This window comes from Petromyzon marinus, chromosome 25 (genome assembly GCF_048934315.1).
Source record: "Petromyzon marinus isolate PM22_M1 ecotype Great Lakes invasive population chromosome 25, UKy_Petmar_22M1.pri1.0, whole genome shotgun sequence".
Taxonomy (NCBI): Eukaryota; Metazoa; Chordata; class Hyperoartia; order Petromyzontiformes; family Petromyzontidae; genus Petromyzon; species Petromyzon marinus.
Genome location: NC_133691.1, coordinates 1,396,260 through 1,422,197, shown reverse-complemented (window position 1 = coordinate 1,422,197; position 25,938 = coordinate 1,396,260). Strand labels below are relative to the sequence as shown.

The window sequence follows — 25,938 nt, the reverse complement described above, 5'->3', positions numbered from 1 at the left end:
CATGTGGTGGGGTAAAGTGTGGGTACCCCCACCTTCAAGATGTTTGACCGGCGTGGAAGGGTAGGCCATTAACGCACAGGAGAGGTTTTCTAGAGCTCCCTCTCGTAGTGTGGCCAAGTATTTGCAGCCCTGCACCTTTATTTTTATTTACTAGAGAGTGGATAACCGTATGAACAACGTTCTGAGTGGATTTTAATCGGGTGAAGTCCACCAGATCGAAAAGGATGCATTTGCCACAACTTGTTGGTTCCTCCTCTTATCCGTGCTTGAGTGTGGATAACAGGAATAATGGATTTGCAGGTAATAGCAACAGTTGGGAATAGAGTGGGCACACGAGATGTTTCACTGTGCTGTATTCTGTTTATGCTGTGTGTTATTTTGTGCTATTAAATGTTGGGAGATTAAATGTTGGGGGTGATGATGTAGAGGATGGTAATATATGGAACTTGCTCTGACTTGCATCACCAAGAAAGCGTTTCATGCGCATTTTGCCTATGTGTAATGCGCTTAGTTGGAATTTACTGAACGTTGTTGAATATCCAAGAATGTGTAAATGTGCAAAAGCATTATTATTGTCTATATAAAAAAATATGACTTCAAGCTCCTGTTTAAAAATAAATTGTATAGATATAATGTGCAATGTTTTGCCGTTATTCCCATGTTGCCGGATAGCTATTTATCAGTAGCCTTATAAGTGGCATGGTGTGGTGGTTGGCATGGGACTGGCACAGGGGGTGTTGCCTGGCATCTTCAGTCCCTCGGGTCCCGTGGGACCCGGTGCAGTTTCACCGCCTGCACACCTGATAGATACGCCATCGCTCTCGTTCATGACAGACCTAAAATTCACACATAGATAGCTCCACCAGGTTTTAAATAGGCCTCCTCTAAATCGTGAATTGTGCCCTCATATGTACAAGAGATTAACCTTAAATCCATCCCAATTAGTGGTTTTGGTAAATGTGTGTTTTATTGGAGTGCTAGGATCAAGTGTAGCTAATAAATCTATTGTATACTACGTGATATACAACATTATTAACTTTCCAATTAACCTTTCCACATGCCCTGGAGTGAAATCTACCCCTCTCTAATAATTAGAGAGGGGTATTTAGGCTAATCCATACTCAGCGACAAATCACCTTTTTGATATCACTTGCCCGCAATGCATGTGATGTGCAATGGACATTTGGCAAAGAACTCGGTTAAAATAAACAATTAGGTAATTGTATTTACATAACGACTATAAGCTCAGAGGCTCTCATATTATACAGAATGCTCTCTAATATGGGCAACGTTAATGAAATGAATGTACTTAATAATGTATGCATTACAGTATAGACATGTCAGTTTTAACAATTACAGCCAATGGAATTAAACAGGAATTTCATGGGCTTCTTTATGCCAGGGCTTCTGTTTTCCTTGGTTGCACATTACACGTGATTGCATTTATGTGTTTCCAGTCTCATTTGAAGTGTGCGCTTCTTTATTTTGACAGAAAAACTTCTTTGCTGTAACAGCGGCGAACAGACTTCGCAAAATCAGCAGCTCCACCAGCCTGGCCTTGGAAGGAAGTGAAAAATGAAATCAAGTTGTTCAGTGCATTGCTCAGCTCTGCACGAGTCACTCAGATGAGCTTGTTTTTTTAAACCATTTTACCCAAAAGTACCTCGATCGTACTAGTAGCGTCATGTGACAGAACTAAGTATCCATTCGGATCTCCTGAAGTGCAGTGCCACCGTTCGTGTGCGAGAACGGCCCACGGAAGTAGATATCGCAGAGCTGCCTCTGAGATTGTTTAAAATTGACCTCTGGTCTAAACGTGGCTTGATTTCTAAATTTCAGTGAGCTCCAATCTCCACAAAAGATGGAATGAGTCTGGCGTTCATGAAGTCAGGCGTGTGCTCAAGATGTATGCGGCTTTCAAATTGTGCAGGCATTTTAATGTGGAGCCTCCTCACTTCCGTCACTTGGTTCCACTCCCAACGTAGCAAATAAAAACTAGTTTTAGGATTAGTGCGATTTAAAGAAAATCCATGTTTTGCAATGGAAAGATCATGTATTTGTAAATCACGCATTACTAAGCATGTAAGAGTAGGCCAGATATCCTGTAGATGGGCTCTCCAGAGCTCCCTGACGAGAGCTCCCCCTAGTGGACGCCCTTCCGCCTGCAGTGGTGGGAGAAATAAATGCAGGGCTGCAACTTTACCGGTCCCTTTTACACGACAGTGTTTGGGTATGCGGAAATTTTACGTGATATTTTCTGATTGAGTAATTGGTTAGCATGCACTGTTTAGGAAACGCAACGTTGAATAAAGTTGTTTTCGTGGAATTTATACACTTTACTATCAATAAATTGTAATTTTATTGTACATTATATCTGGATGGTTTTATATTCCTATCATGAAACTCTAGGGTAATGCAATACCAAACAAAGCTTTTGACATTCAATATAAATTGAAGCTTGGAGTGGTTTATCTGAATTTTTTTTACATTTAGCATGTTCGACTTATTTTTTTGTAACAACATAGCAACTTGAGTATTTAATTACAATAGTGAATTACTAAGTAAATCTGAATTTGTGCAGGCATTGTCTTTTATATGAGGAAATTATAACTGCTATGAGGATGCATATATTATATACGTCAATTAATTTGCACATGCCTCTCTCCCTGTTTGACCTTTTGTGTTACTGCTGCATAAGCACACGTACAGGAGAGAAACCCATTGATTGTAGAGTGCGGGTTAGATCGAACTGCCTCCGCACACCAGCCACAAAGCACCAGCGATGTCCATATTTAATCCACCTTCCCTATGTACGAGAGGGAGTGCTCTTGCCAATAACGCCTGGACATCTTATCAGTATTTTAACACAAGAAGCCTCTGCCCATAAGACTCAAAGTTTGCTTGTTTAAACAAATGCTGCTGGAAGACCATTTGGCTTATGGGATGAAAAAAATATATATTTTTACGTGGAGTGACAGAGAGTATGTTAATTTATTTTATTCTCCATGCACATATCGGCTAGCCTAGTTACGCTTGCATACACACAATGGGAATACACCCTCTTGCATTGAGTGGAAAAAATGTAAACTTGTGTTATGTGAACTTTTACGCATCTGCATACTGGCAGAAACATGAAAGTTTTGAGGAATACCGTTTTATTCTTGATGATAGATGGATCATTTGTCAATGTCCTTGCACGTGGTATTGTATAAAGTATTTGCACATCTGCATATTATTGAATTGCATTAATTAGTTCGTCCAAAGGCATGGAAATGTGGATGGCGATGGCTCTTTATTTTGCTAGAATATCAAGAGATGAAGTTGTTTTACCGGGATGTTTTGTTCAATGGTCAATGCACTTGATTCATTTTTATTGTTCTGTTTTTATAAAGGGTTACCAACGGGCTAGGGAAATAATACACACGATAAGCTAACACAACAAAATTATTCTGACGTTTTTAAAACTGAAAAAAAAATATCCCCTGTGCACAATATTGTGATTTTTGTTAGCTATGTATGTGTGCTCATATAAAATCATCTCTAAGGTCACAGTTTATCCCAAAATTAGAAATATCTCCATTGATAGTACTTGGAAAAGATTGTTTAAAAATCACGTAAAAATTTTCCCAAGCGGTATGTGCGAAAATAATTTGCCCTAAGGCTGTGAGATCTAAATGTTTGTTTTCTTTTTCTCAGCAATGTATTAGGCGTGTATTGATTCAGCAAAGTAAAGGCAAGCTACCCAATGTGTTGTCGGGTTGTCCCAACACGTGCCGTTAGGCATGATGCCTGACGTTTTGCTCCGCTTACTGGGAGCTTCAGGAACTGCATTCAGTTCTTGAGGAAGCTCCCCGGCACATGGACAAGCTCTCAAACACGCGGAATGGAACGTCAGACATCGTGTTGAACAAAACGCGGTACAACCTAAAAACATAGTAATGTAAAGTTCAACTTCATACGGTATTGTGCGTTATGCTACTACCCTTCTGGTGGGACTAAATTGTAGGCCATTGACTCAGGGTCAACTCTTCGGTTCATCGGCTGTTAATTTGCAAGGTCCCAAACGCCCAATTGTTTAACCTAATTTAAATTGTGTTACTGTTTTACTGAAATAACGACGGGATAGCCATTGTGGAAGTTATCACTTTTCTTTAAACTGCAAAGTAAAAACTTAATTTTGGCTCCTTGAACAATGTATAATGTGCTACCTGTGAAAGAAAAACAAGTTTAAAACGTATCTTAAGTGTGGTGTTCCTGGTTGGGCTGCACGTTGATTACTGTACATCTTTTCTCAAGCTTTCGCCATGCACTACTGCGGGAATCTTCAGGAGTTTAATTGATAATCTCACCTAGTATCCTAAATGTGCAAAGACTCGGGCGAGATGAACTCATTCAACTCCTGAAGATGCCCGCAGTGTTGCGTGCTGACTTGAGAAAACTCAACATGCAGCATGACCCTTAAAACCACACTTGAAATTCACATAAAATATGTAATTGAACTCACTAAAACAATGAATCCATGAATTAATAATGAAGATACTGTATATTAAAGAATGGGTTTATTATATTTACCTGCTGTGGATTGGATTACAATGCTTCTTTCGTACGTCTAAGTTTGGTCCTGCATATTAAGGTATAAAAAAACCATTGCGTCAAAAAGAATACATTATTAAATGGTGGCTTACGCATGAATTGCACAGATTATTGAAAGTCAATTTAATTCATGCAAGTATAGAGTTGACTTTTTATGATATTGCTTCACCACCCAGGATCAATCATGATATGATCCGTACTAAAATCAGGCTAAAATGTAGGTGAGTGCAGTTAAACCCGTGCCAGAATCTACAGATCTCCACTCGACGATGAGCCGCTAAAAAGTTCAAGGGAAGTACATTGTGGGCTGTCATTTAGCCAGTCATGATTTGCGGGAAATTTGGCAAAAATTGCGTAGACCGTTGACTCTACCCAAACTGGAGCGTTAGTTTAGCTCACAGTTTTGAGTATCAGTGAATAGTTTACAAAGAACGTGTCGCCTTCCATGAAGGCTGCGTATGATGGGGTTGTGAGGTTCAGATTAATGGAATGGCAGTTAAAGTTTATGTTAACTTATTGTTGTAATCAATATGTATGTTTGTGTAAGTCTACATGGAGAACTAATAAAGTATACCAGATATCTATTTTTCCATATTGTTATATTCCTTTAAAAAAATAATTAAATGTTACAAACAACACGTTTTAGCCCTTGACAGTAGAAATGCGTATACAGTATTAGCATTAATAAAAAATGCCAAAATATATTTTACGGATTAATCTAACATAACTACGCTTGCTGAGACATGTCAGTGGGCACTCGCATAGTTTAGCAACGTCAATGAGCCAATCACTGTCATTTGTTTCAATTGTCATGTGGGTATGCTGTCACAAAGCCACATCAGATCCTCGGAGTTAATAGAGGGATACACACACAACCTTCTGTCACTTCGGTAAAACATTAATATTAGTAAGGATATTCATTTGCTTATCCATAAAAGTTCACATCACATCTCCAGATTATTTTACAGGATAGCCTGTATCTTTAGTAATTTATAAATAAGTAAAACATGGATTTGATTCACTTGTATAAATCTCGTCAGCAATGTGGCCTATTAAACATTGGTCTCAAAGAACATGCTGTATCCTGGTTGAACTACATGTTGTTTGACGGTTTTTGGTGGTGAAACAGATGTTTGTCGAATTACCAACGCAGTATTTTCTATCGACAACGCAACACAGCAGTGCGTGTATTAATGCAGAAATCCACGCATCGTCATCAGTCATGATCAATCCACTGCTGGATGAAGGCCACCCTAAACCATCACCGTCTCCCACGGTCCTGCAATGAATGTAACAATCCACCTAGCACATGCACACGAGCAAATTTCCTCGCTCCATCTCCACAGTGGACATCGGCTGGTGTCCCTCCTGTGACAGCCACTGTTAGTCTCGACCACTTGTCTCCATCCCTTCGAGTTACTTGTCCTGCCTGAGACAACTTAAATTCAGTCAATCCATGCATATAGAAACAATATGTACAGATAGGTCAGAAATATTTAAAACCACTTGCATGGTCAGCATATGCCGAATGGATCGTACGTTCACTGCTTTTAGCAAAAATGTTTCAATAGTGAATTGTGGATAACTATTAATACATGTGGAACTATCGCGATAAAAAAATGAATATTTTGTCCAAAGTTAAGTTAGTTGGTGATGCTGGGTAGACAGTGGAACACAAATAGAAAAAAATAATTCAAGTCGAAACATTAAATAAGCGACGTTTCGGGCAATAGCCCTTCTTCATAACACACCGTATGTCCATCGGGTTGCCTTTTCCGCACACCATATACTCTCTATATCCACAGCTATGTACATAGGTATACTGGACGTGGTGTGCTGGGTGCCATGTATTTTCTGGCTCAAATGAAGCCCTGACGGATGAGCGAAAGGGAATGTGTGGTGGGTTCACTCTCTCCGACACACCGCCGGTGAGTGCTGAAGCAGCGACTAATTGGCCACGTTTTGTATCACGTGACAAGCCGAGCTGATTGGTGCTGTGTGGTGAACATTGGTCGCGAAAGCCCGACCACGGCTACCCGTTAAACCACTTCCGGCTGAAGTGTTCCGCGCACTGGAAGATGCCCCCAAACCCCTCTCCCCCCACAACCCTTCCCCCACAACCCCCCCTCTCTCACACCCCCCCACCACCACCCCTGCACCCCCCACCACCCCCTCTCCCCCCACCACAATCAAATGTATCGAAAAGGCATCCAAAACAGACAACCTGCCCGTTGAGCTTAACCAAAATTGGGAATATTTTTCAGATCCCAAAAAAATAGTTGACAATTTTAACCTTCATTTTTCTGAAGCTGGTAATCTTTTTGATAATGTATTGGGAGTCACCCCTGCTCATGCAAATTCCTACACCCCTGTCCAAACATTAAACGAATTTAGTTTCCAGCCAATCCACGAAAGTAATGTTCTGAAACAACTGTCCTACCTCAAAGGGTCCTCCTCTACCGGAGCAGATAGTATTCCCGTCTTTGCTCTACAAACTGTTGGCCACCTAATATACAAACCTATAGCACATATTTTCAACCTGTCCATCAAAGAAGCATCAGTTCCTCTAGAATGGAAACATTCCTATGTCCGTCCACTTCACAAAGGGGGCCCTAAAGATGATCCAAATAACTACCGACCTATCTCAATTTCGTCCCCGTTGATGAATTTTTTTGAAAAATTATTGACCTACCAAATTAGCAGTTTCCTGTCCACCAACAATCTACTACATCTAAAAAAATCTGGGTTCCAAAAAAAATACAGCACCACATCTGCTGCATTAGACTCTCTGAATCACATTTACAGTAGCCTTGATAATAAGCAGTACTGTGCCTGTCTTTTTCTAGACCTGTCCAAAGCTTTTGATACAGTAGACCACAACAACCTGCTTAGTAAACTAAGTTGCCTCGGTTTTTCCGAAAACGCAGTAAAATGGTTACAAAATTACCTCTTTTCTCGCACCCAAACTGTATTCACAGATGGTTGGAGGTCAAACAGTGTTACGATAACTAAAGGGGTTCCACAGGGTTCCATCCTTGGCCCCCTTTTGTTCTCTCTTCATGTCAATGACTTGGGCACTGAACTGGATCATTCCATGGTAAATCTTTTTGCAGATGACACGATACTGATTACTGCTGGCCGCTCTCTGGATGACGTGATTGCTAAGCTACAGGGTGATTTCAACAAACTACAACATCAGCTAGTTGCTCTTAAACTAGTCCTGAATACCTCCAAAACCAAGGTGCTATGCTTCTCACCAGGACTAAAGCAGGAAATTATTTTTCCCCAATTACATTCCTTAAATAATGATCAAATAGAGCAAGTCAAGATCTATAAATATATTGGGGTCATCCTGGATTCAAAACTTGATTATATTGGTAAAAAGACAAAAATAAAAATTGGTTTTCTGTATCGACACAAGCACTGCTTCCCCCCAATGTTCTGTTTGGAATTGATAAAAGCTACCATACTGCCTCAACTTGACTACTGTGACATCACTCATTGTTTTTTTTTCAGTAAAGTCACGTATGTAGAGATACAATAAAATTATATTAAAACAAAACAAATATATAATTTTATTGTATCTCTACATACGTGACTTTACCGAAAAAAACCAATGAGTAATTTTACGCAGTCACGAAAGCTTTAATTCTTTACTGTGACATCGTGTATAAATCAGCCCCAAGTACTGTACTGAAGAAGCTTGATTACATCTATCACTCGGCCTTAAGATTTACATTGAACTGCCCATATAGGACTCACCACCGTGATCTCTACATTGGGTCAAACTTAACATCTCTTAATGTTCGACGGCTTGTGCACCAGATCTTATTTATTTACGATGTACTTACAAAAAAATCCGTAGACTACCTGCTGGATCTCCTCTCTGTTTCAAAGAACAAATTTGACCTCAGGTCTTCGCTCATTTACCAGCTTCACATTCCCTATTGCCGTACAAAAACTGGAGGAAGGGCCTTTGCTATTGATGCCCCCAGGGTCTGGAATGCTATTGCCAATAAACTGCAACTTGAATAGCTACCAATGAGATCTTCTCTCAAAACTGCTCTAGAGGAGTTGTACACCCCCCTCGCTGCCACTGCTATTCATTGGCGTAAAATAGAATCAAATGTTTCGCTCCGGATGACGCTGCAAAGTATTATCTGTATTTTAATTTAGCGTGCTGATTTTAAAGGTGCATTGAAAAATGTGATACTCCGACTGATGCTTCTGTTGTTGTGGAGTAACTCATGCAGCCAGCTATGGCTCTAGGATTTGGTGTTACATGTTATGTAGTTTATTGTAAAAATTCGGTCACAGTCCCTATGATCACTGTTACGTTGCAATTATGGATTTATTTTTTGGTGATTTCGAAAAGTTTTTTGGTTTGGACATGTTTGTTTTGTTGTAGTACGGAGTTAGACTGATGGCGTTAATCTAAGTTTTCTTGTGGTTGTTGTTGTTGTTTGACTTGCATCCCACTGGGATTTTTTGCACACAGCGTTGGTGTACGGTGCTTTTTTCAGGAATATTTTGATGTTTTTTTTCCATGGATTTTCTGTTTGCACAGTCACATAGTCACTTTAAGATGTTTTTCTTGTTCGTGTTTTTGTTTTTTTGTTTGTTGTGGTTGCACCCGATTCAAGAGCCGAATGGCTCACAGGGCTATACCAAAATAAATAAACTGAAACTGAAACCACCCCCCCCTCCCACACCACTCCTCCCCACCACCCCCTCTACCCCCACAACCATCCCCCACAACCCCCCCCCTCCCACACCACTCCTCCCCACCACCCACGCACCCCCCACCACCCCCTCTCCCCACCACCTCCCCTCCCCCCTTTCCCACCCCCCCCACCACCCCCGCACCGCCTCCCCCCCATCTCCCCCCACCGCGAGTACACGAGAAATGAACGCTGACGTCAACCTTAGCGGCGTGACGTCAACCTTAGCGGCGTGACGTTGGCGTGCGCGACGACGTCGCCACCGCCCCAACCATCCAATCGGCGCGCGCACGCCGCCCCTCACGACCCCGCCCCTCTCGTCGTCCCCGCGCGCCCCCACCCCCGCGACGCAGTCACATGACGAGGGGCGCAGATCGGACCCGAACGGCTAGGCCTCAGCGACCATGGTAAGTTTTAACATCCTTCACAAACGTTTCGGATTGCTTCAGCAATTATTGTTTCGCGTCACGGTACACGGCGGCGCGCTTGGGCATCGACCGTGCACACGGAGGGCGCCGCTGGGTCAACGCGGTTTGGGCGAGAAAGGCGAGCGGTTTTGAGGGGCCCCATCCGCTAGGCCGCTACGGTCCCTCCTGTGTTGTTTAGTTTCTCTGACGGCCTTGGGAGCGGCAAGTTCCGTAGGGCGGCCCGTGCGATAGGCGCCTCCCTCCTCCCCCGTCAACTATTAAATGTAATGCAATTTTTTAAAACTAATAATCGACTAAATGCCACCGTATCTCTGGATTGTACCAGTAAAGACCACTGACATTTTGATGTTGAGAATGATGAAATGTACATTTTAAGTTGGGGAAGAGAACTGTACCATTGAAGGCACTGGGAGAGTTGGACATGGTCAGAGAACAGAAAGGAACTCAAATCTGCACATGAATATGGGGATTGATGTCAGATGGAGTTGCGGATGACCAGAAGATGGGCGTTCCACACTAGCGGCAAGCAGCAGAGATTTACTTACCATTCAGTGGATCTTGACTGAGGGTTCAGGCAGGATGCCTTGCTGACTGAAGCAGAGGACACAAAGAGGGGGGGCAGAGCGAGATGAAATGGGAGAAGTTATTGCCAGGGAGGCTATGGAGGTTCTTGAAGCCGGTGAAGATTTTGAGCGATCAGAGTCAAGAGGAGAAGAGAAGTAGCCAAAGGGTAATATGGGGGTATTTTTTTAAGGAAGTAAACGCCATCCTGCAATTGATCTGAGATTGAAGTGAGAGCCTACAGAAGAATCTGAAGACTTGAGATGGTCTGGTCTCGATTACGGTGATGAGTGAGGAGATTTGAAGTGACGTTCATCATATATATCAGTGTTCTTCATTGCAAGGCCCGCAGGCCACTGGCGGTCCCTGGTGGCCTGTAGTACGGCCCCATCATGCTGTCAACCGCAATGGTTTCAAATGTGTGGCGGCCCTCCCACTGATGTCTTAAAGGCGAAAGTGACCCCCTTTTGAAATGAGTGAAGAACACTGTTCTATACTCTTGGGTTTTATTATTTTTTTCTACACACTTGACTTTACCGAAAGAACCAAAGAGTATAGATTCCTGCAGTCACGAAAGCTTCAAATCAAGATTGAACACTACTAGATCATTTTCAGGTGAAAGATTGAAGAGGCCATAGATATGTCTTGCAGAAGTCACTGTTGAATTGCCAGATCAGAAGTCCACATCTTCATCCTTTATTTGTGTAATTGGTCTTCCCGTTACTGCAGTGCATTTTGCTGCATTCTTAATAATTGCATACCGTACTATACAACTTTAACCATTGCCTTCCGTGAAATTGAGAATGCATCTAAGTTGTGTCTTGTGTTAAATGTAAAGTACAATCCTGTACTCTTCCTGTAAATCTCCTCCGCTTGTTTAGTTTTCCGTTCGGGATTTGTCACAAGTGTGTTTTAATGAGTGTTATGTAAGAGACCAATTTTATACATGATGCATTTAATTTGCTGTGTCATATTTCTATGTTGTCCTCTAAATTATGGACGTTTAATTGTGTTGATGCTTCCTTGAAAGGATAAAACATGTTTGTCCTGTAGTCTTCTTGAAATAAAAAAAACTCTTCAGGAATGTAACTTCTTGTTTGGTTTGTACCTTGCTGTAAGTAAAAGTTAATAATTGCAAGGCGCGAGCTTTTATTATTACAACCTGAAAATGAAATAAAATAAGCAGTTGTGCATTAAAAAGGAACTACTGTACAGTAGTTTCCTTTGCTGTGTTGTGCCTGACACAAAAAAATAAGCTAATATGTAGTATTTTATGTTTTTACATTTTCTTTCGTTGATATAAAAAATTACAGGAACTGTTTGTGATTATTTTTGCAATTATTTTATAGGGCTGTTAAAAGGGCTTTAATTAAATGTCCTTCTTTCACGTTATCCTGTTGAAATTTGAAAATCAGGTAAAACAATGTGCCGTGTAAAGTCTAGTTTTGTATGAACAAGCTTAGAAATACTTATGCTGGTGTGCATTTTGTGATTGAAATGGTAAAAAAAACGGTTGTCGGCATGGCTAGAAATTTACCAGGTTTATGCTGGTGGCACATAGCGGGTTTAGCTTACACTTTAGTCTGTGATACAGGGATCTGCCCAGGAAGAACAAGAGAAGCTGCTGGATGAGGCCCTGCAGGTGGTGAAGGTGCAGTCCTTCCAGATGAAACGGTGCCTGGTAAGGCAGTTTTTTTTTCTCAAACGAATGTTGTTTCTCGTTACAAACGGTTCACCCCAGTGCTACGCACAGTGAATTAATGTGTGGAAATCACATTTTTAGTTTGAACACGTGCAAAAGTTAATTGGTTTATTTGATGAAAGCGCTGTATGAACAGGGTTGGTTTTGGTAGCGTTCGGCAAAGTGGGGCTACCTGTCCACTGCCATTTTTCACACTAATAAGATACAAATTAAGTTATCTCATGCAAAGCTGAAGTATCCTTTTTCATTTTTTTCCAAAATGGTTTTACACTAATGTGCATTGTCTTGTTCCATGTGGTCTCAAAATATTATTTGTGAGTATAACACGAGGGAAATGGATATTTTAGCAAGCATCTACTTTTTTCTTATAAATGTATATCTGTTTTTGTGAAAGGACAAGAACAAGCTTATGGATGGACTGAAACATGCATCTAACATGCTGGGGGAGCTCCGTACATCAATGCTGTCTCCAAAGTGCTACTATGAGCTGTGTATCCTTTTAATTTGATTTGCTATTCTACCGGCTATTTTCAGTGTTGGTTTGCATACCTCAAATCGTATTATGATGAATACATAAAGGTACTGTTTCACTCGTATTATGAAATGCCTTTATTCAGATGACCGCACAACATTTGGCTTACTGTCGCACATCTTAGAATGAGCAGTGCTTTCTAGAATTGGCACAAAGCTTTGTAACGAATCGTTTTTAGTTTACTGTTACGAAACCGATGTTACGCTATAGTCTAGGATACACAACGGTGTCATTGTTAATTAAATTCATATTGTATTATTATACTCCCTGACGCCTGGGGGGGTGCACAGATATGGCTGTGACAGATGAGCTTCATCACCTGGAGGTGTTCCTTATTGACGAGTTCACGAAGGGTCGGAAAGTAGCCGATCTCTATGAACTGGTGCAATATGCCGGAAACATCATCCCCCGTCTGTGAGCATCTTCTCTCCCATACATCACCGTAATAGTGTCACCAGGAGCTTACCACGGCACCAGATGGTTGTATTTCTAGTTTCAACAATGTTTTTTAAATCTTTGTGACGATCAGCATAGTGCCATTCACCCAGAACATTATTATCATTGTTAACATTTGGCCATGCACTTTCCAATCTAAGGTACTTGCTGGTGACTGTTGGGGTGGTCTACATCAAGACATTTGCGCAGTCACGCAAAGATATATTAAAGGACCTGGTGGAGATGTGCAGGGGAGTTCAACATCCACTGCGCGGACTCTTTTTGAGAAACTACCTGCTGCAGTGTACACGCAACGTGCTGCCGGATGAGGGAGAGGTCACCGAGTGAGTACTCTTACCACTGTCCATTCTATTTGTTCACCAGTATGTGTACATTTGTTACGTCATCCGTAAACCACAGTGATCTTACCTCTATTGTGCATTTCAACTATTTTAAGTATATGATCATCATCATTATCATCTATGATTAAGAAATGTTTTCTTCAGGCACATTGGTATGTTACTTTTCATTATTCCAACATGTTTTAAGAGGGATTTTACGTAGCTCAATGTAATCTACGATATTTATGTAAATAAGTCGGGGACACAGTAAATGCAACAATTTCTTTCCTCTGCTACCCTCGATAGTGACAAGGCGACGGGTGAGATCGGAGACTCGCTGGACTTCGTGCTGCTCAACTTTGCGGAGATGAACAAGCTGTGGGTGCGAATGCAGCACCAGGGGCACAGCCGTGAGAAGGAGAAGCGCGAGCGCGAGCGGCAGGAGTTGCGCATCCTTGTCGGTACCAACCTGGTGCGGCTCAGCCAGCTGGAGGGCGTCAATGTGGACAGGTTCAAGCAGGTCAGGGACCTCTTTCAATTGTTTTGTCTCCACATGTAGGCCACTCGCAAGAGAGTACCATTGTTGTATTTTTCACTTAAGCATTTCATTGTTGTGCTGTCTGTATGGCTGATGTGCTGCTTGTTTCGTTTACAGAATGGTACAAAATATTTTGGTCAATTAGTAAATGGAATGTTTTTTTAAGGTGGTGCTGCCCGGAATTCTGGAGCAAGTAGTGAATTGTAGGGACGCCATCGCACAGGAGTACCTGATGGAATGCATCATACAGGTGTGTGCTGGCCAGGGCCTTGCTGCTTTCCCTGCATATTCACTTCAGTAATTACAGATGCAGAGCTGAAATAGTTTTTTGCTAAAAGCAGCCATCCACTGCACCCACAAATATTGTTCCCCGTAGCAGTTGCACACAAATGATCTCTGTTCATAATCTCTGCAGGTGTTCCCTGATGAGTTCCACCTCCAGACCTTGAATCTCTTCCTCCGAGCATGTGCCGAGCTTCACCAGAATGTCAATGTCAAGAACATTATTATCGCCCTGATTGACAGGTGTGTGTTGAGATATTGAGTTCACACTCTGTTGTCATGCAGGGGCGTGTATTTGAATAGCTGCCTACACACTTTGCTGTAAAGCCTGCTTCTTAGCGAAGGGGTAAACCAGCTTTTTGTGCCAAAGAGCTCAAGTGAAGTGATCATATTTTTTGCTGCAGACTCGCTCTTTTTGCACACCGTGAGGATGGGCCTGGCATTCCACAAGAAGTCAAGTTGTTTGACATCTTCTCGCAGCAGGTCGCAACTGTCATTCAGGTACATAATAAATGGGAGTGTAAGTCTTCATCAGACTTTGTTTTAATACATACACATTGTGCCCTCTATATGAAATTGGTGTAAATGGTGCCACTGAGATTTCCAGGCACAGGCTTAATTTCATGTTGGTTGTAACTGTACTGTGGAATTGCAGTCTAGGCAAGATATGCCCACGGAGGATGTGGTGTCACTACAAGTGTCTCTGATCAACCTGGCGATGAAGTGCTACCCAGACCGTGTGGATTACGTGGACAAGGTCCTGCAGACTACAGCTGACATTTTTGGCAAGCTCAACCTGGAGCAGTGAGTCAACTGTGTTTTACGAATGGTCAGAATAATGTTTTCGTAAGTTTGGCTGTATTTAATAAATAATAAGTACTGCCGACATCTTGGGTGTGTATCCAGGAAGCTGCTTTGCGAAGTTGTGAGTTGATGGTCTCGGCCTGGTCAATAATGAATTTGTTTTTGCACTTAAGTTTCATAAACGTCTCTTTTTGTAGTAGAGCGGGTGGCAAAGTGCTGCCCAGTAATGTTGAGGTTTCAAAAGTAGTTCTGTGATATCTCCTTCCATGGACTGTTCTCTAACATGGGGTGTTGCCCTGCGAGAGTTACAATCAAATTCTTCTCATGACACCCGATAGTACAATCAGGATAAAATATATTTTTTATACACGTGAAGCTCATGAAAACTAAATGCATTTACGAACATTGTTTAAATTAACAACGGTTAATTGTGGAGAAGATGTTACTAATACAATGCATTCAAGACTTGAGAAGAAAAGTAGAAATAAAAATTAGTTTTCTTGTGTTCTTGCAGTGTTGCGACGAGCAGTGCCGTGTCCAAGGAGCTGACGCGTCTACTAAAGATCCCGGTGGACTCGTACAACAACGTGCTCACCATCCTGCAGCTGAAGCACTTCCGCCCGCTGTTCGAGTACTTTGACTACCAGTCGCGCAAGAACATGAGCTGCTATGTGCTGGGCAATGCCCTTGAGCATGACACCAATGTCCCCATGCAGGATCAGGTTAGCTTGTGACCCCTTCCCTCCCCCCTTGTCTCTGTGTGGGATGCATGCGTCTCATAGTTATTATTCAGAGGTGCTTAAAGACATGTATATTGTGCACATTTGAAGAATTATGCTTTGCATCAAAGTCATAAATATACAGGCTGGATTGTCAAGTAGTGAAATATTTTTTTATGGGTGTGCCGAGGTAGCGAGATGTTCACTGCCTCGCCTGGCTTACAGGAGGTCGTGGGTACGATCCCGACCCTGTCACTTGTATATTTGGAGTTTTCATGTTCTCCCTGTGGTCCTCCGGTTTTATGCAGTAAATAGAGATTTTTTTAAATGTGTGAGTTTAAATTACATAAATAACGCACAATACAATTTGGATGACAAGAGGTTCAATATAACCGCGGTAAAAAAGACTTGTTGTCGATATGAACTTGTGAACATGAATGTTGTACAGTGTGGAACCCAAAATACAAATAACATACTTTATAGATGTGCACCTGCAGTGTATCCCAGGCTCTGGATACACGTCATCAATGAGGACAAAAACTAAGATCATAACATCAGTCGAAAGCTTTGCTCTGCAGTGATGTCATTAAATTGAATGTGTTAAAACATGTGAAAGTGACTTCACTAAATTGCTAATTATGCACTTAATGTTTGTAAACTCTTTATTTATTTTCATTATTACTATATCTTTAGTTCTTATCAAGCTTTAGCACTCGCGTCTAATAGACCATGTCTGATAGCCCAGCACACACCCTAGGTATGTATCTACAAGTTTAACACGTTGGCTTTAGTATGGCTATGAATCTACAAGATAAGATATTGTCATTGATGAATGATCTCTAAAGGATATCCAAAATTATGAACGGTGGCATCATAGGGACGTGGAACCCTCTTTCCATTCCGCCCAGGTGGACTCGCTGCTGACCCTCGTCTCATCGCTGGTGCAAGACCAGCCAGACCAGCCAACTGAGGAGCCGGACCCCGAGGACTTTGCCGAGGAGCAGGGCCTGGTGGGGCGCTTCATCCACCTGCTCAAAGCTGAGAGCCCTGACCAGCAGTACCTGGTACTGCACACATACAGTCCTCATTGAAACTTTTAAACACTTACCACCATTGGAATATCAAGTGATGGCCTACAATTAACAGGCTCCTGCACTCACCACAGCAAGTTGTAATGGTACATGCCTGTAATCCAGCGCTTAGGAGGCAATGGTGGTGTATCAGGCTGATTCGTAAAACTCTCCAAACTGCTGGGCTGCTGGGTGGCCAGGAGATGATAGTGCAGTTAATGGGTTTGTGAACCTGTCTGCTGAATATAATATTGTTATCCTCTTGTTCAAGTCGGTTTTCTCCATTTACTCTTGCACTGTTTTCCTTTGACACATAAAACAGTCTTAAAATGAATTGGCTAACCCACCTAAAACAGTGTTGAAAACTGAGTGAGGCTTTCCTGGTTAAAGAAATAACATTTTGATAGATAGTATTTCAGCACAATAACTGACGTATACTTCAGCAGTGAGTGCATAATGGACCACTTCTCTTTAAAGGAATAGAAGAGAGTAAATACACAGTTTACTGAATGTGCTTAACCTTTTTTTTAGGGCGAGCAGGTCTTTAGGTCTTTCCATCATATCTCGTTTAAAATAGTCAGGAACATGCACTCATTTTGCAGGTCATTTTTGGACTTTGCTAAATATGGATCTAACCATCATGTATTTTGTCTACTTTGTGCTTATCTATTTGTGTATTTTGGTTGTATTCAACACACTTGACGTTAATACAATTCAACTTATGAAGAATATTCAATTTATGCCACCACAGTGTTGTATATTATTCATGTATACCAATGTGCAAGTATGTATCCATGCATATGATTGCCCTTAGAACATCAAACTCGTGCATCATCAGAATCTATACACTCGTAATAAGTTGCTCCTCTGTGTGTTTGTGTTTATGTGTCTTTGTTCGAAGAACTCTTAGACTGCTCCATCCATCTCTGTCAGTGAGGTGTAATTTATGGGCTTATGATATGGAGTATGCGATCAAGGTCGAAATTACAAATAGTTTGGCTTATCAGCCCTGGTGCATGACCTGAGCCCCGCATTCCTTAAAATAAAATCACAGAGACATGTGCCATTGGTATGTGCGGTGAGCCAGTGAATCTCAACGAGTTTTCCATTATATTTAGCTGGTGTTGGAGGCATACATCATGGGTGTCGGGGTGCCTTATTCTGGCTTGCCAGGAGAATACAGGATAGCAAATGTGGACCCCACCTGTTCCATCTTTATGGGTTTTCTCCAACATGTTAACACATTAATTTGGTGGTAACACCTTCATACATAGAGGACTACAGAGCTTGGGGATTTTTGCACAAGCTCACAGACTGGCTGCCTTTCCTGCTTGTTTTTGGTTCCTTGTACCTCGAGTCATTCTCTTTTTTCGAAAGTGAGTGAATACTGTGCGCATTGCAAGTTGACATTATTATCAACTGGTGAGTGGTAAAAAGAAGGTTGCGTTGATGAGTGGTCAGTGTCAGGTGCCTGGTGAATGTCTGACATGGGTCAGGTGAATGTCGTGTCATGTGAGTTTCACGTCTCCCCATCTGTATATCGGGCTGCACACCTGTTTTATTTTGACCAACATAAGTCATGGTGTTACTCTGTCCCTCTCAGATTCTCAACACGGCGAGAAAACACTTTGGAGCCGGAGGAAACCAAAGAATACGGCATACTCTGCCACCCCTGGTTTTTGCTGCTTACAGACTGGCCTTCTGGTACAAGGAATGTGCTCAGATGGTAAGTGAGAGAAGATGGAAAAAATGTGTTAACTGTGATCCCGGCCACATGCTGCACTGGATATATTACGTGCCGCACCATTTCCAAAATAGAGCACGCTGTGTCCCTGTCATAATAAACATTCCACGTTTTAAAATTATTATTTTCATTTAGAATAAAATATTGAATATCTATTGATCTACTTGCAGGATGACAAGTGGGAAAAGAAATGCCAGAAGATCTTCACATTCTGTCACCAAACCATCGGTGCACTGATCAAGGCAGAGCTTGCGGAGCTTCCTCTGCGCCTTTACCTCCAGGGGGCTCTTGCAGCTGGAGAGATTGCCTTCGAGAACCACGAGACGGTCGCTTACGAGTTCATGTCACAGGTTCGTTTGCGTGCTCTGTTGTGAGGGCTTGAACCACAGCAGCTGGGGCTGGTGACATTTTAAAATGTCCACAACTGACATTTCAGAATGACTGACATCGTATGGAAATGTATGTCGGTGCAATCGTTTTCCTCTGACTCATGCCTATAATTCGGTATGACAAAGCGACAAGGGTTGGCAGATCATATAGGTCAAAGTATAGAATGTGAATTCTAGAATCTGTCTTTGTATACATGTGAATAGTCTCTCATGCATGGGTTGTCTTGGTCTCTGGTGCCCTCTTACATGCCACTTCAAAAATATCGCAATTCAGAACATGAGTGAAAAGGTCTGGATACTTAAGGCTTTTTATTAGAAAAGGAACAGGCATAATTTTCATTTAAATAATTGTCTGTAATTGAATTTTGGTTGTAATTTTTTTACGTTTAGCTGTTGGCATGATTTGATTAGATTTCTCTTACTTTGCGCGCACACATTTAAAAAACAAATTTGTCGATTTGCAGGCGTTCTCGTTGTACGAGGATGAGATCAGCGACTCGAAAGCTCAGCTGGCAGCAATCACACTCATCCTGGGCACTCTCGAGCGCTGCCACTGCTTCTCAGAGGAGAACCACGAACCCCTGCGCACACAGTGCGCCCTCGCGGCCTCCAAGCTGCTCAAGAAGCCCGACCAGTGCCGTGCAGTCACCGTGTGCTCTCACCTCTTTTGGTCTGGCCGCACCACTGAGTCAGGTGGCAATGAGGTAACGTGAACATTTGCTGTATTTTAGATATACAGGCGTAACCCCAGTTTACGCCCAGGATGCATGCGTACCTGAAAACCTGAACAGTAATCGAAAGTACTTAAATCGAAGCAAAGAGATGGGATGGTGGATCGTAACGTAGTACAGAACGTAAACATAGTATGCTAAGTAAGCCATTGCACATCTATATTGTTAAACCATTGGTGTGAAAGGTAAGTATATTATTGATATACCGTAGATCATTGATTAACGGTGGCTTTGGGGGAAAGGGGGTGCACGATTTTTCAAAACGCTGGATAATCACATGATTTAAAATATCTTATTTTTGCACATTCATGTATAACATGTTTTTAGGTGTTGTATTTTTTTCGTGTTTTACATTTGTTTACTATTTGAAATCGCCATAAACATACAAATAGACAAAATAAATATCCGACTGTAAAAAGTTGCTATTTACTGTACCATACTTACCACTCTAATCTCGGAAACTCTGCATGGGGTGATGTACGTACGCGCTTATTTAAAACATGTTTTTGATGCTCGCTGGACCGATGCAGCCTTTATACTGGTGCTCCTGCAAACGCTGAATTACACTCACTTTTCTCTGGATCTCACTGTATATTTTATTTTTTATTGCTGTAGTTATTAGTCACGAAAATATTATTTGGTTGCAGTATTTTCAATGTTTAAGTTTTATGTAGTGTAATTTACTGTATTTAATATTTGACACTGAAATCAAGCATAGCTACTTTTTTTTGTCACGCACACAGTGCCGATCGCCAAACTAGTACAGCCTTTGGAGCAGTTTTGCCGGATTGGTCCAGGACCGCCGTATAATGTTGAAAGCCGGAAAACCCCGCGCCAGAAAATTGATGATCAGCTGTATTGAGATTTATGCTATATTGTATTTATTATTATTAGTTTATCATATTAAACTTATTTTACACTTGTATAAATATAGGCGCCATAGAAACGATATGTTTGGGGAAAAAATATTAACTACGTGAACGTATGAAAGAGATTACTGTATTCAGAAACGCTAACGCTCTGGCGCCATCTGGTGCATGAATGTCGCCGTGCAACGTCATCAACGTGGTGTTGGCTGTGGCCTGACGAAGCTCGTAATTACTGGCAAAACGTTGTACTCAAATTGTAAATTGGCATGTTCTGTTTACGTGACAAACCTCACTAATTGGCTGTGTCGGGTGGTGATGGATTTAACGAAACATATATTTACACGATCTAACCCAATAAAAACTCTTATGGATGATATTGGTCGCCAAAGCCCATGTGTTAAACTAACGTGGTGTTGTTAATGGTAAACTCGTAAATCTCGAGTACGTTACGGCGAGGTCGCACAGTATGTAGAACGGGATTGGGTGTCAATATGTGGAACACGTTAAAGTGGAAGTGTGTCCGATGAGAGGGCGTGAATCGTGGAATTACTGTCCACTCACTGCTTTTTCCTCCAGTTTGATCTTGGCGTCACGTCGCTAGACAAAGGATTACTTTGGAAATATCACAAAGCAGTTTGCTGCATGTCAGAGATTGAGGATGCATTTTCACATGCACGATGCAATATATTGTTGCATGACCTTCACACCAGTGTAATTCTCAGATCTGGAATTTAGCCAAATCAAGTGCAAAACCATGCTTAATATAATTTTGTATTATGCGGTCATTCATTACCTAACTGATAACATCAGCTCACTGCACTTGAGAACCCAGTTTAGTCAGACAGCTGTCCAGATTTGAACCCAGAATCTGAGCAGTGCGGCTCAGTGCCCTGACCTTGGCTACCTGTCCACTTTTTACAGAAAGATTGTCGTGCCCTATGCAACCCAATGCACTTTTCATTACGTAATTACAGAATTTGTATAAGTGTTCTTTAAGTAATGCATAGCCATGCATTTTGATATATTTTGTAATTCTATCATTTTAGAAATGATGCACGTGTCGCATAATTCACTTTTGCTTTGTAACTATTAAAGAAAAAAACTTGCATATCTTTCCATATTAGCTCCGTGATGGCAAACGGGTGATGGAGTGCCTGAAGAAAGCTGTGAAGATCGCCAACCAGTGCATGGACACCTCCTTGCAGGTCCAGCTCTTCACAGAGATCCTCAACAGATACATATTCTTCTATGAGAAGGGAAATGAAGCTGTGAGTATGGCTTAACACATTTTTAATTCCCGTCATTTGCTTTATAAACTTTATAAGTTCAATCAGCAAATGTTCCTTTTTGTCTTATGCTTCCCCCCCCCCCCCCCAATTCATAATCCATGTGTATGGCTTGAAAGATTGTTTTGATTGTGCAGTTTTATTTTTGAAACAATGACTCCGGCGTACTGGGATCTCAACCCCCTTTCCGACATGTGCAGGCTAACTAAACTGATGTTACTCTGCAGGTTAGCATCCAGGTGCTGAACCAACTCATCCAAAAGATCCGGGAAGAGCTTCCCAACCTGGAGTCCAACGAGGAGACAGAACACCTGAGCAAGCACTTTCAGAACACGCTGGAGCACCTGCGGCTGCGACAGGAGTCTCCTGAATCTGACGGGCCCTCCTACGACGGCCTTGTCCTGTAACCCCCCCTCCAGCGCCGCTTCTTGTGCCCGCACACCCACACATTCTGTCCATTGCTCCTCTTGCATCTTTCTCAGTCCAGCACTGACCCTGTGCGTCCTCAGTGTGCTCCTCTTGGGCTCTCGTGCAGGCAAGCACTCTTTTAATGATGCTGATGCTGCATGCACTCATTCACACGTGGCAGTGGCCTGTGTTATTTGGGTGAATTGACACGTGGTGAATGTCTTGCCTGGAACTGTACCTTATTTTTTTGGCTCACTTTGCCTTGTTATGTGCTGTTGGCCTTGTCATTTATTTGCCCATCCCAGTATTGATGGTTGTTTTATGATCATCTCTCACAGATTACAAACTAATATTTCATAACATCTTTTGCACTTTTTGTTTCTCAACTTGCATGCCGAAATAATTTACCTGGCAGAGAAAGATGCATTAGGAATGTGCCTTATTCAAATTACATTACAAGTATGAAATTCTTAACATCACTTGAGTCCTTTATTTTGTCTGGGCCTGTTTAATATTTGCCCCTTAGACAATGCATGTTAGATGTAGAATCTACATGAATCTGTAATCTGGGCACAAACTTTATTTAGCAAATATTGTTGATCCATAATTGAATAGCTACTACCAGCCACCCATATTGTTTAATATTGTTGCAGATGTATGTTTAGTTGCTTAACCTCTGCACATGTCTGTAGGAAGTAATTGCCAAACGTTGTAAAGGACTTGTTTACTGAAATCAGTGGATGTTCATGCTTTATTGCCATGTTTAAAATAAAATAGGAAAAACAAGTCAGTTTCTACGTGCTTTTCCATGCTTTTTATTATCAAAAAATTGGACACTGTATTTACTGTCCATAATATATGTCACAAGCTCAAAAACAGCATTAGCAGATTGATGTTCTGGATATATTGCTTCTCAACCAATATTAATTGGTGATGGATATATTGCTTCTGAAGAGTTGTAGCTTTTCAGACTGTAAATTATTACATTCTCTTATGTTGAATGTTAACCGTGGATACCGGGGCCATTTGTGATAAGGGTTGAAATTTTTTGTCCTACCAGAGTTGACTTTCCAACTGATATGCATTGAAAACTGTCAGATGTCCGTGTTGTGCTTGAGTTGATGGCTGCATTTAGAATCATTGGCATGTTGGATGAGAGTTCACTTGTTGAAAGATTATGTTATACGAGTGTTTTGAAACAGGTGTGGGATCTAATTGTTGGACATGGGCTACTACTTTGGAAGGGAGTAGTTTTTTTTGTTTTACTTACAAATTATGTTATAGCCAATTCAAATATCTACTCAGTGTTGGTATGGACCCAATGTCTTTTTCTTGTGCAAATTTTTATTTTGTAACTAATCCCATTGGTAAATTGTGTACAGAGGAATTCTATATTTCTCTTGCAACAAGTTGTGATCGTGATTTAACGAAGTTTTCTTGTTGGGCATAATTACGTTTGTTTGTCTTGTCATATATCTACAAATGTTTGAGTATCTTTGAAAAAATGTGTAACTTAGATATCTTTAAAACTTCCAACACTTGTGCGGTTTAATTCTCACTTAGTGTTACAATATGAACACAACTCTTTCCAGTGTCATTTCAGTTTATGGAGAGGTTAAAAGCATGGATGAGAAATTCCGAGAGTAAAATCACGTTCCACATCAAACTAACGTAAATGTTCAGGTTGCAGTTTTGTTTCTGTTGCAGCTAAGCTGATGGAAGGAATTCATGATTTGTAAAAATGGACCGCTTCGAAGTGAGGTGCACTGCTTTGGCGCACCACTGGTACTCATTTCGCGTTAGGGAAAGAGTAATCTACATTTTGTTCAGTTGCACTGTGCTTAAGTCGATGCATACGTTTACCCATAGGGCTGTACGGTAGGGGCATGTAGCCATGTCATGCGAGTGTCGATTATTTTAATGGTGAAAAATTATTCTGCCGGAACAATGGTAAATATCTTGAAATGGACTAGATTCCAGTTTATCAGTCAAACGTATTATGCTATACCAGCAGAAAGCATTGTAACAGAATGTTGGTGAGAGACATCAGCGTGCCACTTCTGCCACTTAACAAAAACCTACATGGCGCTTATGACCTCGCTTATGACCTCACCAACCCTTAATTATCCTGATTACATCTCCCCTCTGAAGCCAAACAAGTAAAATCCAGGTAAGTACTTTTAAGAGTAATAACACCCCACATGGTGATGAATACTCGCAAGGCATTGGCTGCCCGCTGTCCTAAGTACACAAAACCTCGGGGTTTTATTCTATTGAGTCATGTATTGGTTTATACAGTAGTTATTGCCTGTGCACGTTTGCATGCACAAGTTAAAGTCTCCGCTTGGACTGAAGATCGGGAAAGGGTTGGATTGTATGTCTTAAAGTTGAGATGCAGCAAGATGGGCATGCGGTGTGTTACATTGACATGGGCAGCTGTTTGCTTGTGTAATTGCAGTACTAAATTACAACGTGGATGTTACTTTAATCGGACGGTCATGGAAATTATAAGTTCACGAACACACGCTGATGAAAATGTTAATTCCCATTTAAATTCACTTAAATGCATTCACTTTAGTGTTGTGCAAATGTATAGACCTTGATTTATTTTGCATGTTAACATTGTTAACAGTACCATGCAAATATTCAATAAAGTGTAATGGATTACGGATTGAATGTTGTATTACTTCCTAATGTGTAAGGGGATCCGTAAGAGCTGTGTTCATGCTTTGGATCTTGATGATTTTGAATTCTTTATAAGATTGCTCAATTATACACTTGGGAAGTTCATGCAAATAATGTTTTCAATACACCAAATGGCTATACCATTACACATTCATCTACATTGAACTCGGGGTGGGAGGGGTATTTTGTATATATATGCCTTTTCCAAAAAATGATATTAATGATTCTGCCTTTTTATTTTAATAATTTTGTTCATGGTGTAGCGCTGGGGCGCGGAGGGGGGTGTCACCCTCACACCCCGCTGCCTCCTGCCTCGCCACACAAGGGACAGCTGGGGAGGTCATAAAATGTAATTTTAAAAACCCCGGAGCAGGGGGGCTAAGGAGGTTCTGCGGTAAATTCCAAATCTAACATCAAGAGGAAAATGCCATAAAAGAATAACATACACCGGACAAACAGCAGGGGTCACGGATATCCCCGAACAGTGAGAGCCAGCCAGGTTAGGCACTGCGGGCTGGGGTTTTAAAATACAACAGTAAAATTCGAAGTAGCTATATCTTCAACCTCAGGACATCAAAATATAACTTGAGAATAAGAAGCACGGATCCCTGGCGATACAGACGGGGAACAAAGGTTAATAAAACCCTTGGAATACCCTTGGTAACTATGGTATAGCACAAATCTTAGTTAAGCATATTTTAGTAATTTTCGTTAATTGCATTACCTTACCAATTAATACATTGATGATACATTAAACATTTATAAGCATCTATGTTACGAATCCACACACAGGAATACTATTGTGTTGAGAGTTTTCTTTTGATCACATCTTGCCCGCGAATTCATTGATGTCCCATTAGCCAATTGATAAGCATCTGTTAGGCAAACAGGCACACTTGCTGCACACTATTGTTCCAGGACAATTCGTTAATTGCATAATCTTCCCAATGAACTCATTGATGACACACGAGACATTTATAAGTATCCTATCGTCGTGTAGGGTCGCGCTAACTCTTGGGGTAGCCGATTGTTCTCATTAAAGCCCCATTAGCCAATTGATAAGCGTCTGTTAGCTAAACATACACTCGCACATATACTAT

General features: G+C 41.4%; 2 protein-coding genes across 10 annotated transcripts in view; both read left to right on the top strand.

The window, feature by feature from the left end:
• Nucleotides 1–5,177, top strand: part of MYLK3 (myosin light chain kinase 3) — a 72,890-nt gene extending 67,713 nt beyond the window's left edge. For all 9 annotated transcript variants that reach the window (XM_032960755.2, XM_032960761.2, XM_032960760.2 and 6 more), the window contains one exon: nt 1,493–5,177. In XM_032960755.2, the coding sequence (XP_032816646.2) occupies nt 1,493–1,579 (87 nt within the window). In that variant the 3' untranslated portion in view covers nt 1,580–5,177. The remainder of the gene's footprint in view (nt 1–1,492) is intronic.
• A 4,437-nt stretch (nt 5,178–9,614) lies between these two features.
• Nucleotides 9,615–24,824, top strand: VPS35 (VPS35 retromer complex component). Its single transcript, XM_032960765.2, has 17 exons — nt 9,615–9,721; nt 11,898–11,984; nt 12,400–12,496; nt 12,828–12,951; nt 13,134–13,316; nt 13,620–13,833; nt 14,018–14,101; nt 14,267–14,376; nt 14,538–14,634; nt 14,789–14,937; nt 15,452–15,659; nt 16,565–16,720; nt 18,330–18,452; nt 18,641–18,820; nt 19,324–19,563; nt 21,584–21,727; nt 21,973–24,824. The coding sequence occupies exons 1-17, from the start codon at nt 9,719–9,721 to the stop codon at nt 22,150–22,152; spliced, it is 2,379 nt and encodes a 792-aa protein (XP_032816656.1). The 5' UTR covers nt 9,615–9,718; the 3' UTR covers nt 22,153–24,824.
• Nucleotides 24,825–25,938: the final 1,114 nt, after the last annotated feature.

Coding starts and splice junctions, on each gene's coding strand:
- VPS35 (XM_032960765.2), top strand. Junction 14,938..15,451: donor GGCAAGCTCAACCTGGAGCA/GTGAGTCAACTG, acceptor GTGTTCTTGCAG/TGTTGCGACGAGCAGTGCCG. Junction 21,728..21,972: donor ATGAGAAGGGAAATGAAGCT/GTGAGTATGGCT, acceptor GTTACTCTGCAG/GTTAGCATCCAGGTGCTGAA.